At 36.8% G+C, this 17,356-nt stretch overlaps 1 protein-coding gene across 3 annotated transcripts in view; it reads left to right on the top strand.

Moving 5' to 3' along the window:
• The first annotated feature begins 4,795 nt into the window (after window positions 1–4,795).
• Window positions 4,796–17,356, top strand: part of LOC107707082 (mitogen-activated protein kinase kinase kinase kinase 4-like) — an 86,684-nt gene continuing 74,123 nt past the window's right edge. For all 3 annotated transcript variants that reach the window (XM_016510963.1, XM_016510964.1, XM_016510965.1), the window contains exons 1-5: window positions 4,796–4,846; window positions 8,760–8,838; window positions 10,007–10,182; window positions 12,097–12,169; window positions 12,548–12,758. In XM_016510963.1, the coding sequence (XP_016366449.1) occupies window positions 4,828–4,846; window positions 8,760–8,838; window positions 10,007–10,182; window positions 12,097–12,169; window positions 12,548–12,758 (558 nt within the window). In that variant the 5' untranslated portion in view covers window positions 4,796–4,827. The remainder of the gene's footprint in view (window positions 4,847–8,759; window positions 8,839–10,006; window positions 10,183–12,096; window positions 12,170–12,547; window positions 12,759–17,356) is intronic.

The following is a 17,356-nucleotide window of genomic DNA, read 5'->3' on the forward strand; positions in this document are numbered from 1 at the left end:
CGCTCTCTCCCTACCGTTAAGTAACTTGTGCATTGTTTTATTTACTTGTTTTTGACATATCCGACCGAACTACAAACTTTCCAGTGATGTCTGTGAGAAAGATATATTCACTCGACAAGCTCGCGCCGCTGCGCGCTCAATCCACTCAGCGTGCTTTGTTTATCAACTCGCGCACATCAGCTATACAGGTGTTAATACTGAATGTTTAACATTATATTCATTGCATACATATACTTCGTAGTAGACATCCTTAACTCCATTCTGCTGTCTGTTGTTCTGTTGTCGGTGTTTCTTTGTCTGAATATGGCACTTATCACATGCTGTGTGGTATCGGCGTTTGGTATCGGGGCATTTTAAGGAGTGCGAGTACAGGAGCTCAGTATCGGCCCGATAATGGTTATCCCTAATGGCATCCCTAATGGTTATAATGATAATTAAAATGGTTAAATGATTAAAAAATGATTTTAAAAAAATCTAATGGTAATACTAACCGTGGGGCATTTTATCATGATTTATCGTCAAACATCCCTAGTGGACAGTCAGTCATTTAGATCGGATTCCAATCAGATATGCACAGAAATTGGATTTGCACTGACACTCTGAACAAAGCCTTAGATGCCATTGGAACTGTTGTTTTATTTTTCCTGGATTTCATTATTATTATTATTATTATTATTTATTTATTTTTTCTGCACTCATGTCAAATAACCTGAAATCATAAAACTAATAAACAAAATAAAATGTATCAACAATATATTCTGTATAATATAAATAAATAAAAAAAACTATATAAATCTGTATAATAATAGGGCCCTATGAAATGTTTTATTTAGAAATTCTGTTTTCCGTTTCCGATTTTCCGATTTAATACAAATTTATTATCAAAAATGGTGGTAATCAAATGAAGGCATAAAACATGAACAGCTTTTTTTTTTAATGTAATCAAATGAAAATTCAACTATTTTAATTTTACAATTTATTTTTTTTGCCTAACAAAGTGCTGCACAACAGAGGTTTACTGTTAAAATTAAAATATGGAAGAAAAATTGTGATTTTTTTTTCTGGAAAAAAACCAACAATTTAAGAGTTCTATTTTTTATTATTATTATTACTTTCAGAAGTACATTTTACTGAACAATAGTAGTACAACATATGTAAACCAGACTTTTATTTTGACAGGTTGTCATGAAGAACTTTGATGGTCTGTGTGTTGCATGTGATATATGATGATAGTTGTTTTTGTTTTTTTTTATTCTGGTGAAGTGACTCAGCTCTGGAGATTCATGTAAAAAATTAATGTCTTCATACATTGAGGCTGTTGAGACAGTTGCAGAAAACACCACAATTGTCACGTGTGCTTCAATATGTGTATAGTAGATGAAACCATAGATATCAATGGATGAAACTGCCATTCATTCACTCAGATGTGCAGACCATGCAGACTGCATAATTAAAAAGCAGTCTTTTGTGCTTTAACACTAATCATTCTCCACTTTTGATCAGTACTTTAGATTTATTAATCCAAAATTTGCCAAATTTCGTGACATTCCGCGTTATACAGTAAATTCCATTTTATAACTGAATTCCACGATTCCATCCGCATTCCCCTGATCATGGAAATCATAGGGCCCTAAATTATTTTGCGGACCCCCTGGGTTTGCATCACTTTGAGAACCCCTGGAATATGGCAACATTTTAAGTTTAACTCTTTTTATTGATGCTATTCAATCATAAAATTAAAAAAAGCCAATAGAATAACTTCAATCTGTTAACGGAGATCAAAATTCAATTAGTCAAAAAATTCCTTACACTTTGAGGCAAACACAAAATAATAAGAATCTTCATTTTTATATTATTGACTCTGCCTGCAAGAGAAAGTGGGAGAGTTGTCCACTTAGCAAGATCCTGATTTGTTTTCTCCAAAATTGCAATAAAATTATGCTTAAAGAGGTCAACATATTTCCATTTTACTGTTACTGTTATATTAAATGGTAATATTGACGTTGGAAGAGATCTTGCAGCAAAATTAATTGGGAAAAACTCACTGCAAATTTAATTTATAACCTGAGACATCACTGAACTTTCTTAGAACATTTAGGACATGGAAAGACAGGTTTCTGGATCTGAAACATATAATACCACATCATCCGCATAGAGAGAAATTTTCTGTTCTTTTCCTGCACTAGCACAGTGTTTACACCAGATGTGACAATTGTCATGTCGTGTCATGCTGCGCTGCAACAGCTAAAGTCTGTCTACACTGGACCTAACAAGGCGACCGTTGCAAATCAGTTGAACTTTGTGTCAGTACATCATAAATAGAATGAGGCAGCAGTTTACTATAAGTATATAGTATAATAAGTTCTATAGTATTTTGCTGTGCCGCTAGCATCCAGTGTAGACACGGTGTAAGAATACCAGTGATATTGTGATTATTACAAAAGGAGATTGCAAGAGGTTCTATAGCTACAGCAAACAAAAGGGAACAGCGGGCAACCCTGTCTTGTGCCATGGTAAAGAGGGAAATAATCAGGACTAATACCATTTGTGACCCGGGACCACAAAACCAGTCATAAGGGTCAAGTTTTTGAAATTTAGATTTATACATCATCTGAAAGCTGAATAAATAAGCTTTCCATTGATGTATATGGTATGTTAGGATAGGACAATATTTGGTCGAGATCCAACTATTTGAAAATCTGGAATCTGAGGGTGCAAAAAAATCTAAATATTGAGAAAATCGCCCATTAAAGTTATCCAAATGAAGTCCTTATGAAAGCATATTACTAATCAAAAATAAGTTTAGATATATTTACAGTAGTACGTTTACAAAATATCTTCATGGAACATGATCTTTACTTAATATCCTAATGATTTTTGGCAAAAGAAAAATCAATCATTTTGACCCATACAATGTATTGTTGGCTGTTGCTACAAATATACCCGTACGACTTACGACTGGTTTTGTGGTCCAGGGTCACATTTGCTTTTACACGCCAAGGGAGAAGAATGTAAGAGTTTTACCCAGGACACAAATTTATCACCTATTTTTTTTCATGTATAGAATAAATAGTCCCACTCAACACGATCAAATGCCTTCTCTGCATCAAGAGAGACTAAGGCCTTAGGCACAAATGTCAGACGAAGTGTAAATTGTTCATCAACTTTCTGAAAAAAAAAAACCCTGTCTATTTTTAAAAAAGCCAGTTTGGTCTGGATTAATGATGTCTTGAATAACAGTTTCTAACCTAAGAGAGAGAACTTTTGCCAGAATTTTTACATCTACGTTAAGAAGGGAAATTGAACAGTATGACACACACTTCAATGGAATTTTATCGGGTTTTAGAAGAATAGAGATTGATGCCTGGTGCAAAGAAGGAGGGAGACCACCATTACCATATTTAGAGCAGTGTTTCCCGCGGCAGTTTTGATATGTAAAAAATCCCACGGCACACCACTAAGCAGGAGAAAAAAATAAATAATTTTCCCCAATAATCAAACAATGCGTCATCAGAGTTGGTATTCCACTTTATATATGATCAGACACTTGCACTTAACATTTTCTGAAAATCATACTCAAATGGAGTTAACAAGATTTTTGATGACCGAATGACGGAGATCTGTGTTTTGTCCATCATTAGAATGGCTCGTTCCCCTTTTCAGTCAGCATTTCTGCAATGTTTCATCCTGATTTTCCAGATTTTATTTTTCCTTGTAGATATGTCACAGAGTCACTTGCTTTATGAATATGTAACAGAAATAACTAAAACTGCTGAATAAATAGATGAATGTTCATGGAGCGACGTCCACCTATGTCTAGTCATCATGAGGCATACCGGAAGTCCTGGCAACATTTTTATTTTAAAATCTTTATTTGAATATGGCAACTTAATACCTTATTCTACAATATTGCTATCTATAAATCACTGACAGAGACCCATCCCCTATCAGCCAATCACTGTGAGCATAGTTAAGCATAGTGCTTCAACAGTAATTTTACGAAGCTACGAGAATACTTATTGTGCACAAAGAAAAGAAAAAAACCCGACTTTATTCAACAGTTCTTCTCATCTGCGTTGCTGTCATCCACATTATAGAGAGTATCATGACGCGTGTGAGTGCTGCTGCTGACATCGAACACACATGTGCTGCACCTTGTTTACGAGCAGAGGAAGGCACACGCATGCATCGTGGTACTCTTGATAAGGGATGGTGACGCAGAAGAGAAGAATTGTTAAAGTTGTCTTTTTTTCTTTGCACACAAAAAGCGTTCTCGTAGCTTTGTAAAATTACAGATGAACCACTGATGTCACATGGACTATTTTATTGATGTTCTTACTACGTTTCTGGGTCTGGGAACATTTGAGTTACAGTACATCACTGTCTGTGGAGAGTCAGAAAGCGCTCAAATTAATCAAAAATACCTTAATTTGTATTCTGAAGATGAACTAAGGTCTTGTGGGTTTTGAATGACAGGGTAATTAATGACAGAATTTTAATTTTTGGGTGAACTATCCCTTTAAGATTTCTCCCCATTCTCAGCAGCTTTCTGAAGCTCTGTGAAGAAGAACCTCTCACAAAAAATTTTTAGTAATAAGATACAATTTTTGTGAATACGGCCCCTGGATTTCTACTGAAGAACTTTAGCTCTGAACTGACCTTTTGATGGAAAAACACATGTGGGTGCACAGGCTGCTAGACTGCTTCTCACAATAACCAGTTTCTGGTATGCATATAAATGTGATTGTGTGCTGCAATATTGAGAGGCCTTCTTTCTCTCTCTTTCTCCAGAGTGACCTGTGGTCGTGTGGTATCACTGCTATAGAAATGGGTGAAGGAGCTCCTCGTAAGTATCCACACATTTCCTGGTCTAGTCTGTCCTCTCAGTCATTGACTTGGTCATTGAATTCCAGTACAAATGACTAATTACTCACTAAGACATCAGTCAACTAATAGTATAAATGGTATTACATATAATGTTGTAATTTAACAGGCCGATTAGGGCTGGGCAGTATGATGCTATATATCGTTACAATGGTATAAAGGGCCTATTGTTAGAGATTTTTCTAAATTGTTTATTTTTGCTATGTAAATATATCCACATAGCACAGTACTACTTAAAGTTACAGATAAAGAAACATGCGTGAAAGATAAAATAAAAGAGCGAGACATGCTTAATGTTAAATAGAGTTATTAAGCACAATAAGCTATGAAAAAGAACTCAAGACGCAATTGATGTGGAGCTTGCACTGACCGTCACACCTGTGAAGTACGTGCACAGAAAGCTACCTCTCTCGATCAGACAACATGCAGTCGTGAATTCAGCTGTCTTTCATGTTTTATTGTGCTTGAATGGTCAAATACACGTAAAGGTATGTCAAAATGCCTAACATGTAGAGTATTCACAGTCTGTTGACAAACCGGATGTGCATCATTATATTAGAGCCGTGCATTTGGTCTTAAAGGGACAGTGGCCTGTTTTACCCACTGCTGTCTATAGTTCCTTTCACACACACCCACATTTCCAAAATACTGGTAAATTCATTCTGAAAATTTACCGGTATGAAAAGTTGTAACTAGGGATGTAACGATTACCGGTTTGACGATAAATCATGATAAAATTCCCCACGGTTAGTATTACCGTTTCATATTTTAATTATCATTATAACCGTATTCAATTACCGCGCGATTTAACATCTCTTCCAACAGCAACCTAGTTTTCTCAGGAGGTCTCCCATCCAGGTACTGACCAGGCTCAACCCTGCTTAGCTTCAGTGGGCAACCAGTCTTGGGCTGCAGAGTGATGTCAACACGGAAAACACTTCTTCACTGGATAGGATTTTTTTTCCTTTTATTGAAAGTGTGTTTTATGTTAGTTGCATGTGCAGAACGCTCGTCAGAGAAGATAAGGTGACATGTTTTTTGAGCACAATTCGCACCCAGTGGTAATTCAGGGAAAAAAAATTATTTGAATGCTCCACATGAAAAAAGAATTTGGTCTTTCAAACTTTTACCATCATGTCAGTTGATTTTTATTAATATGTCCAATGGAGGGAGAGAAAAGAGAGTGCATGGGGAGGGCCTCTCTGCTCTTTCTCTCCCTCAGGTAACACGTGCACTATCACAGCAGTCATTTACTTTACTCATAAATCACATCAACTGATCAAAAAAGACTTTGGTGGGACAAAAATGTACTTTGGTGGCCGCTAAAAAATGTTCAATGCAGGAAAAACCCTGCCCTCCATGTTTACAGACACAACACCAGGAAGTGCAGCCATTTAGAGGTCGTTTCTTGTTGATGTCACAGAATTTACCGGTATTTTGAAATTGATGTGTGAGTTGTGCTTTACTGGTAAAAAGACAGAACATCATTGCCTATGTGAACAGTGTATTTTTGTATTTACCAGTAAAGTCATTCTGCCAGTTTTACAACAATTTACTGGTATTGCTGTGTGAAAGGGGCTTATGTCATTAATGTTAATTAAACAACAAAATCACTTGCTGCTCTTGACTTATTTGATTCATACTTTGAAGCAGTGGTGGGTGAAGGACCTGAAAGCCACATTTGGCACTTGGCACACAGTGGCATTTAGATGTATTTAAACAGTTTAATGTAGCTCAGAGGAAACATTGATGCATTGATACAGTTTCTGCGTGAGGGCGTTCTCCGGGGTCCAGTATGAATGGAACAGATATTAAATGTTTTCGTTGCGCTCAATAATGGCTAATCCATCCTGTTTTGAGTAAAAATAGGAAAAACAATACTTCTCTCAAAAGAAATTTTAAGTAGACATATGATAAGCCATGTTTTTCAAAAGTGTACAGAAGTGTACTGGAGTTTTTTTTGTTTGTTTGTTTGTTTGTTTGTTTAAATGGCATTAATGCTATAAATAAAATGGCATTAATGCTATAAATAAATAAATACATAAAAAAACACTGATGTGCCAAGCCCTCAGAGCCTAATCAAATTGAAAACCAAAAAAACTAAAGGTGGGTGTGGCTGAGTGCAGACCTGCTAAAAGGGCCTATTTAACATTAAAACTTGCATTTTGCACATTGTGCAATTACGATTTTGACATTGTTCAGGTAATAATGTAGCTATCTAGGAATGTATGAACCCAACACATACACGCACCCCCACCCCCCGGAAACCCCGTGCCCGGTCCCGTTACACTGATGGCACTCAAAGTTTTTCAAAGGTTGGCAGGTCTGATATTATCGCAGAAGATACAATGTACTGTATGTTGCAAACTCCAGCCTTGACTTTTGTGGAAAATTACATAATCTGCCGTTTTTAGAAGTCTAACTTGAAAGTCAAACCTGCTTTCTTGCAGTCTGTGTTCTTCTGCCTTTGTGTAGTAAGTAACGAATATGCTTCAGGGAATTGTATCGGAGTAAAAGTATGAATTTTAATTAGGAAATGTAGTGGAGAAAAAGTGAAAGTTGACAGAAATATAAAAACTAAAGTACAGATTCTCCAAAAAAATACTTAAGTACTCTAACAAAGTTTTATTACTTTGTTACATTACACCACTGCTTTGAAGACTATGCCGTGTTTTAGTTTAACACCTGATTATTAAATTTCTGTAGTATTTTTTACTATCTACTGTAGCAGAAACTGAAAGTTTGTATCTTTTTGATTATTTTTTATTTGTATTTGTCCTATTGTTTATAATTTGCTGCTTTGTTGTTTTTAATAACAAAAATAAAATAACTATATTGAAATGTCATTATTGTGAATATATATATTTTTTAATACTCTGAAATTTGATTTTGTTCATATAGCCCACCCCTAATACTGACTGTTCAGCTGACGAAACGTCTCTCTGAGAAGAAGTTACAGTAGACAAACATTCCATAAAACAGTTTTGAAAGCTGCTATGAAAATTACATAGTCTAGGACATTTATGCAGTGTGTGGAATTGTAAATACTGTAAGTCTATCCTTCACAGTCATGTTTGCATCCTCGTTATATTCAATATGGTGCCTAACCTGACAAAGGTCTATAAGAACTAGTGCTGTCAATGTTTACATAATATATGTGTGTGTACTGTGTATATTTATTATGTATATATAAATACACACACATGCATGTATATATTTAAGAAAAATATGTTACGTTTATATATTAAATATATTTATATATGATATAATTTATATAAATATATACATGTAAATATTTTCAAAGTATATGCTGTATGTGTGTGTCTTTATATATACTTAATAAATATACACAGTACACACACACACATATGATGTAAACTATTTTTTTGTTATTTTGAATGCAATTAATCGCGATTAATCGGTTTGACAGCACTAATAAGAGCACAAAGTTGGCATGAAAGTATTCCATATACCTCCAGTGGTTTAATCTATGTTTTCTGAAGCAATCCAATCATTTTTATATTACATTTTTTATATTTTGTCACTGTCTTTCATACGTAAACTATGTCAGTTCACTCTATTTCAGCATGTTTCAGTGAGAGTAGCTGCAGAATGGAGATCAGGATAAAGTGGTGTACGCGAAGATGGTCTATGACCTATCCTGTTTTTTTTTTTTTAAATGGATGTTATCTGTCTAGTGATCTTATTTTTACAAAAAAGTATATTGTTATGTTTTTATTAAATGTGTCAGTTACAATTACCTTTTTTTTTTTAATATATCCTGAATGCTCTTTTTCAAGTTTTCTGTTTCTCCCCAAGTCTGGCTAAAGCTACACTTAAGTGTGTTTATTCTCTTTTATTGTCTCTTTCTGCAGCTCTATGTGACATGCATCCAATGCGCGCCCTTTTCCTTATTCCCAGAAATCCTCCTCCACGGCTCAAATCAAAGAAGTGGTGAGACGATCCCGTGATTTATTTTTTCTTTCCTCTTCCTCTTCGTATTTGTATTTTTTTTTTTTTTTACTATTTTTGAATTATAAATGACTCGTGACAGAAGAGCCACATTGGTGATGTCCAATGTTACCAAGATTTTTTCTGTCACAGAAAACCCCTCTCTCTTTTATAATAATGAAGCTCATTCTTTACTTTCAATGTGAAATTTCCTGTGAGTGACGCTAAAAGAGCAGATGAATGTGAATCTGTCAGTGTTTTATTACACTGGTTGTTGTACATATCGTGGCTGGTCAGAAATGAAATATCTGGTGAGTGGCGCTAAAACAATAATGCTCTATCGAATTTCAAAATAGCATACCACCTACACTAAACCCTACCCTAAACCTAACCAGGCAATAACAAAAGCAAACATTAGATAAAAACACATTTGCTGCAACAACCATGCCATTTCAATTCTTTGAGCTCAAGACTAATCAAGACTAATGTTTCACAGGAAGTTTACAAATGAGCAAGTTTACTATGTCAGCCTTACATGAGGAGCTAATGATATGCCAACATCAAAATGTGTGGTATGGTAAAAGTATTTTGAGGTCATAGCTTTGTATTGTACAAGGTACCTCACAAAAATGAGCCTTTATTAATTGATAATCACTGTATCCTTTTGGTTGTTTTGGTATCCGGTAAACTTTTGGATGTCAAATGAAAGGATTTTCAATCAGTTTTGGATTTTTCCAATGTCAATAGTGAAAGTAAATGAGCAATGTGTATTATTTTTCTTTGTTAGCTCCACCCAGACATTCCTGTTTATTGGTCAAGAAAATTCTGACTGGATGATGTAAAATGCTATGTCCTGTGGACTTTTGAAAATTACAGGGCTTTTGTTGAAACTGCAGATTTTACTTTTGCATTTTTGTGTCCCTGCACACAGACAGTCTGATTGAGTCCAGTGTATTATGGGTGTTGAAGTTTTCCTACCTATTTTCACCACAGCCCTTTTTCACTGTTTTCTCTAGTTGTGTAGCAGTTGTGTAGCATTAATAAAAAAATGCCTTTTTACTACATAGGCAGCATATTTCAATTAAAAACCCAAGTTTGCCAATGGTGAATTACCCCTTTAACAGACCAGACTTTGCTTTTCTCTCTAAGCTTCTTTTCCCATTTTCCAAAGGTCCAAGAAGTTCTTCAGCTTTATTGAAACCTGCCTGGTGAAGAATTACAACCATCGCCCCTCTACAGAGCAACTGTTGAAACATCCTTTCATTAGAGACCAACCTAACGAGAGACATGTTCGCATCCAGCTCAAAGACCATATCGACCGCACTCGTAAGAAGAGAGGAGAGAGAGGTTAGACACTTCAATACAGGAATTCTTAACATGATTTGTTTTTTAAATAATAAAACAGTTTATAGTGCTGTGAAAGAGTTTGCCCTGTCTGATTTTGTCTGGATTTTCACTAGGACATTGTATAATTTAAATTAAAAATGTTTAAATTAACAAATCAGTTTGGAGGGCTGAAATCACTGACAGACACTGACTTTTCATTAATGTTTCAGTTTCTCCTATCGGGTGTTTTGTCTTATGCCATTGTCTGTTTCGTGCACAATGTAGATAAACTTCAACAGGTGAAGATATCAACTGTGTGGACACTAGTGCTGGACTGATAATATAAATTTCTTGATTTTTAAGCTTCATTTGATGAACCCAGATAAATCGACTTAAATCCCAAAACTGTGCAAAGTCTGTGCAGTTTTCATATGTGTGAACAAAGCTTTATTTGTAGTGTCTGCCATCCAATAATCACAATAAGCTTTGAACTTTCTTACTTTTGATTTACTTTACTTTTGTCAGTCATTTTTCTGTCCTAGAGTTAATTAAAACCCAGATGTTCATTTGCTGTTCATTTTAGAAATGTTGTTCATACCTGCATGCCAGAACTCTTGCAGCAATCATGTAGCAGGTTTTATTCGGTACTGAAGCCAAATTCCTTTTCCTGTGGCACAGAAGAACTATTCGCACAATTCAGTGCATAGAACATATCAATTTGGGCAACCCCACACTTTCCGTGAACAGATGAGAAACACAGCAAAACATGCATCTGTGGATCAGGCCAAGTAAACCTTGCTTATTAGCATTAGTTGTAAAACACATAGACAATACGAGCAACTGTTGAAACATCCTTTCATTAGAGACCAACCTAACGAGAGACATGTTCGCATCCAGCTCAAAGACCATATCGACCGCACTCGTAAGAAGAGAGGAGAGAGAGGTTAGACACTTCAATACAGGAATTCTTAACATGATTTGTTTTTTAAATAATAAAACAGTTTATAGTGCTGTGAAAGAGTTTGCCCTGTCTGATTTTGTCTGGATTTTCACTAGGACATTGTATAATTTAAATTAAAAATGTTTAAATTAACAAATCAGTTTGGAGGGCTGAAATCACTGACAGACACTGACTTTTCATTAATGTTTCAGTTTCTCCTATCGGGTGTTTTGTCTTATGCCATTGTCTGTTTCGTGCACAATGTAGATAAACTTCAACAGGTGAAGATATCAACTGTGTGGACACTAGTGCTGGACTGATAATATAAATTTCTTGATTTTTAAGCTTCATTTGATGAACCCAGATAAATCGACTTAAATCCCAAAACTGTGCAAAGTCTGTGCAGTTTTCATATGTGTGAACAAAGCTTTATTTGTAGTGTCTGCCATCCAATAATCACAATAAGCTTTGAACTTTCTTACTTTTGATTTACTTTACTTTTGTCAGTCATTTTTCTGTCCTAGAGTTAATTAAAACCCAGATGTTCATTTGCTGTTCATTTTAGAAATGTTGTTCATACCTGCATGCCAGAACTCTTGCAGCAATCATGTAGCAGGTTTTATTCGGTACTGAAGCCAAATTCCTTTTCCTGTGGCACAGAAGAACTATTCGCACAATTCAGTGCATAGAACATATCAATTTGGGCAACCCCACACTTTCCGTGAACAGATGAGAAACACAGCAAAACATGCATCTGTGGATCAGGCCAAGTAAACCTTGCTTATTAGCATTAGTTGTAAAACACATAGACAATACCAATACCACTGCATATAATGTAGTACAAATACATATAAAGGTTGCCCACTCCCTGTGTAATTCTGTTATCTGATTTTTGTAGTGTTTTATTTCACTTTGTAAAGCTGAGTTTAAGTATTTTGCATGAATTATTTTTTTAAAGCAAATTATATTTTTGATTAATTTCTTTCTCCTTTCAGATGAGACGGAATACGAGTACAGTGGAAGTGAAGAAGAGGAAGAAGAGGCACAAGAACAGGAAGGAGAACCCAGGTATCACAAAACTTGCCAAAAACTTTTTTTTTGTTCCAAAATAACAAATACTTAGCCTCAGATGTATCTCGAAACTTTCAGTGTATTCCTGGGTGGTTTGTTGCAAGTCTTAAGGCCATTGCACACTGAGTCCGAATTTTTTCGTCCGAAATTTTCGCATGTTGAAAAATAAATACAACCTCACATTGTGTCAATCATGTTTACACACTGCCTCCGAAACATTCGCCCGTCATAAAAAAATTCGGACCAGGTTTGATTTTCTGTGTTTTTGCATCCGTAGCAAGCATTTTGATAGGAAAGGATGACGAACACGAAAAAATGGAAAAAAAGCATACAAAAATTTTGTGTGCAAGGACCTTAACTGATGTGTCCCCTCAGTTCTATAGTGAACGTGCCTGGTGAATCTACTCTGCGACGTGACTTCATTCGTCTGCAGCAAGAGAATAAGGAGCGATCAGAGGCACTGAGGAGACAACAGCTACTCCAGGAACAGCAACTCCGAGAACAGGAGGAATATAAGCGGCAATTGTTGGCTGAGAGACAGAAACGCATTGAACAGCAGAAGGAGCAAAGAAGACGACTTGAGGAGGTTGGGCTTCAATATAAATATTGTGATTATTGTCTTAATCTTGCTTATACTTGTTCTGCATGAACGTACGTGTGTTTGTGTGATTTAGGAGAAAATGGAATTGTAGGCAGTTGCTGTGGCAACAAACAACAGTACCTTTATGTATTGTGTGACATGTTAACAAACTTTTTTGGAGGAATTCTGTTTATAATATTGAGTTTGTTCTTTGTGGTCCTGTGCTGCCTATTAATTCAGTTGATTTTAATATGTCTATATTGGCTAATGTTGGTTAAGTGAATGCTTAATTTTAAATGTATAATGATCATTATGCAAGGCAAGCACATGTAGTAAATTTGCTTTTGTCACCTAGGGAGGCAAAATAGTGTGGTGAAGGTCACGTGTAAGAATAATAAAATTAATTTAAAAAGATAGACAAGAGTAATCCCCCCCCCTAACACGCCCCCACATGTCTACGTCACGATGTGGGAAGATTTGCATAACGCCTCCCAAATGTTCACGCAAAGAAAGAAGGCGTAACTTTTATTCTCGCTGTAGTATTGTTGTTGCCGCCGCCGCCATGTCGTCAAGGCGCTGTGTTTCGTTGTGAAAGCGAAACTACTTTCAAAAGAGGACGATATCCGCTTCGTCATACCTGGAGCTGATCCGTGCTGGGGCCAATCACAACGCACTGGCTAATCAGAGCACACCTCGCTTTTCAGACCAATGAGCTTTGTAAGCTTTTGTTGTTGGCTGTCACGGTAATGGTAATAAGCTAAGGAATTCCTTTAAAGTACTTATTTTGCTACCAGAAAATCTGTCATGTCTGGCGCTGTATGCATGGCTTGCAGCGCTTAATTTAAATACTGAGTGTTGTTAAATAATAAAATAATATGTTAAAAAATGTGCTCTTATCATTCTGTGGTCAAAATCCTGTGAACTTCACCCCGATCTGGCGCTTTATATGCACATGAGCGCTCATCTGTTTTCAATGCAGCTAACCTCACATCGCTTCATGTCTTCTTCCCATGCATTAAACTATGACAGGTCCTTTACTGCAAAAAGACGGTCATTGCGACAATGTAAAGCAGGGTTCCTCAATAGGCTGCCCGCAGGCCACATCCGGCCTGTGAGAGAAAAATGTTTGGCCCGCGCTAATGTCAAATAATGTGGCATGAAAATTCAAACGCAGCATCAGAAAGCGACATTAATTTACATCGTGTCTACACCGGACGCGAGCTGCGCGACGCGACGCCACAAAATACAATAGAATCAGCGCGATAATCAGTGATGCTATCAACACTGGCTACGTTTACATGCACAATTTTTGGTTCAATCGGACTGAATTCATTCCGATTGATGAATCTGAATGTAGTGTTTACATGAACGCTAAAGAAAGTGATCGGGTTGATGTGCGAGTTTATATGTCACAAGCTTCAAATCGGAATTGATTTTTTTTTTATAAACCGCTGTGCCTTGCTGCTCATATTTATCACACAGTAAACATGTCCCTCCCCGCGCCCAAAACGGGTTGCCTGTGGAGGAGAATCCAAAACAAGGACTGGTGGGAGGTTGTCCTGCTCCACTTCACAGTTGCCGAGTGAAAGGAGAGTTTTATAATGACAGGACACGCATTTATACAACACTTTATTCAAAAGGAAGAACCGCTCATTCTTCGCGTCATAAGTCATCACGCTATTTCTGCGTCATTGCACATGCGCAGTTCTTTCAGTTTCAAGGTTCAAGCTGATCGAGTGCTTACATGCACTCTCAATCGTATTAAAAAAAAGGAATAAACCACCCCTTTCAATCTGATCAAAATTTCATTCCCATCGAGCTCAATTGGATCGATTAAGGTGTTTACATGAAGGTTTTTCAGTCCGATTGAGCCGTCAAACCAATTACAAATGGATTATTTGGTTGCATGTAAACGTACCCAGATAGCAAGCAGACGTTGATTCAACGTCGATTTTTGGTTGTAAAGGTCAGTATCGGTCGTCAATCAAATTTCGATGTTGAATCAACGTTCACTATTTGGTCGGAACATCAGAACGTTATTTCGCCGAAAATAAAACTTAAAAATAAAATCACGTTGACTCATCAACCGATACAGCCGACGCATCTGATCGAAATCATAACGTCTGATATAGGTTAAAACTTGGTTAAAGGAATCGGAGATTTGCGCGTGCAGTCCCACAGAGAGGAAAATTTTATTTTTATTCATTATTTTATATAGTGGTTTGTCCTTCTGTCACTGAATATTAGGCTACTTAAACTCTGAAGTGGAATGTGAACGTTTTAAAAACAATGACTCAAAACATTTTAACTTGAGCTTTGTCGAATGTTTAATGTTTATTCATTTTGTTCTGCAGACATGTGTTGCACCACTGGCAAGCCAATAGTCAGTCCAGTGTTTACACACACACACACACATACATAGTCATTTAGAACACACGCTTTTATCCAAAGCGACTTACAAATGACGACAATAGAAGCAATCAAAAGCAACAAAAGAGCAATAATATGTATGTGCTATGAAAGTCTCGGTGGTTATCCCAATGCCGTACACGTAGCAAGTTAGGCTAGAATAGAAAAAGAATAGAGAAAGCTAGTGTTAGAGGCCTTTTTTTTTTTTTAAGAAAACAAGCAGTTAGAAAACAAATAGAGTGCAAGTGTTAGAGGGTCAAGTCAACTAATAGATACAATAGAATATTTCTCCCGGTTCTCAACCAATCAGATTTGAGAACCAGAACGAACTGTTGTATAAATATATATATATATTTATATAGGGATGTGCCGGTATCAAATTTTCATGTTGCGATTAAGAGGTCTGCACGGGCTTTAGTGAAGCCCGAACCCGGCCCGTATACTCGAGATCGTCTGACCCGACCCGAGCGGCACAGTTAAATTTAGAGCCCGAACCCGAAATCTTTTTTTTTCATTTTTTTTTTTTCAAACAACGAATAGCCAATTTTTAAAAAATGCTGTATTTCACGATTGCATGCAACGGATTTGAATTGATTAATTATATAATTTATTTGAATTAGCGCGCGCGCGAGAGAGAGAGAGCGAGGGATGAAAGTTGCGTGTGTGAACCTGCGTCTGCGCGTCTCTCTCTACAAACAATGAGGCTTAGTTCCTTCAAAAACAGCGATTTTACCCCCTTCATTGCAGAGAAATATAACGTTGCGAGTCAGTAGCCTGTCGAAGCTATTTTACTAATAAAAGTTACCGTGCTGTGTTGTCGTGTGCATGTGTGTGTGTGTGCGTGCGTCTATGAAAGCAGCGTAGCCTGCATATAGTTTAGCTATAAGCCCGAGCCCGAAGCTATTCATTAAACATTAACCCAACCCGAAAGTATTTCGGGAGCCGTCGGGCTCGGGTCGGGTAGCAGGCCTCTGACCTAATCACAGCCATGCTGATATAGAGCCGGTATCGCTCTCGTACTCGAGTGATATTGCTCATATAGCCGATATAGCCAGTGTGTGCGGCGCGGCGCGACAAATCCCCGACAGTAAACTGCTGACTCGTTCTATTTATGACGTACTGAAACAAAGTTCAAATGATTTGCAATGCGTTGTCGCGTCCAGTGTAGATACGATGTGACAGCAAAAACTTGGCGAGTGAGAAGAAAAGAAAAGTGGACACGGAAAATAGATGATAATGTGAATGGACTGAGCAGTTTTGAGTGACTGACTGATACCATCTCTGTTATGGAATACACGTGTTGGTTCGCAGTGAGTTCACAGTTTTAACATACCACAAGTTTGCTTTAATTTATTTTCAAGATCTGAGGTAAATATCTATTGTTGCTTTCACTATGGCTATAAAGATCACGCAAAATAATATTCAAACTGCCATTAGACACTTTTAACATTGAATAAAGTACATAATTATTACCTGAGATTATCACTGTCATATTTTGTATGTTATTCCTGCCGCGACGTCGCAGAAAATAAAAACCATAGACTTGATCGGTGTCGTGTCATAGCTGTGTGGGCGGAGTCGGCGTGGGGGATAACTTCCCCCTCATCGGAAAAGCATGGTGTTGACTCAGAATGGCCTACATAAAATCATTTCTGCCGCTCGACAAAGCAACATACGCATAAAAACTGAGCCATATTGGGTCGGACTGTCCGGTGACTGGACAAACGACCCAACGGAATGGCCAGAGGTGTTGTTTCCCGACATTTTTTTGTTACCTAATTGAGCAAGAGACAGCTTACTACAAGCCTATACGAGACAGCTTGTGAAAGTAAACATTTGTCGTTTTGTTTTGCTTAATTTTAATAAAGTGATAAAGACTTGAGTAAAAGCCTGTCGTACTTTCTTATTGATATATTAAAAAGTTTTTTTAACATTGACAAAACGGGTAACATTAAGGTCCACTGAAGTGCCTTTGAAATGCGCAGCGTTATTCTATGGTGTGTGCTGCGGCTGCCTAATCATTTTCACAAATACATGCCGTAAAATAAAGATAACATGAAAATATGTATATAAAATACAAAAAAAAAACATGGTTATTGGTTACTATAGTTAAACCATGGTGAAAACAACATGTTTTGCTACACTAACCATGGTATTTGTAGTAAAACTGTGGTTATAGGCTACAACTGGTAATA

The sequence above is a fragment of the Sinocyclocheilus rhinocerous genome, unplaced genomic scaffold (genome assembly GCF_001515625.1).
Source record: "Sinocyclocheilus rhinocerous isolate Xijiao unplaced genomic scaffold, SAMN03320098_v1.1 scaffold925, whole genome shotgun sequence".
In the NCBI taxonomy this organism is placed as follows: domain Eukaryota; kingdom Metazoa; phylum Chordata; class Actinopteri; order Cypriniformes; family Cyprinidae; genus Sinocyclocheilus; species Sinocyclocheilus rhinocerous.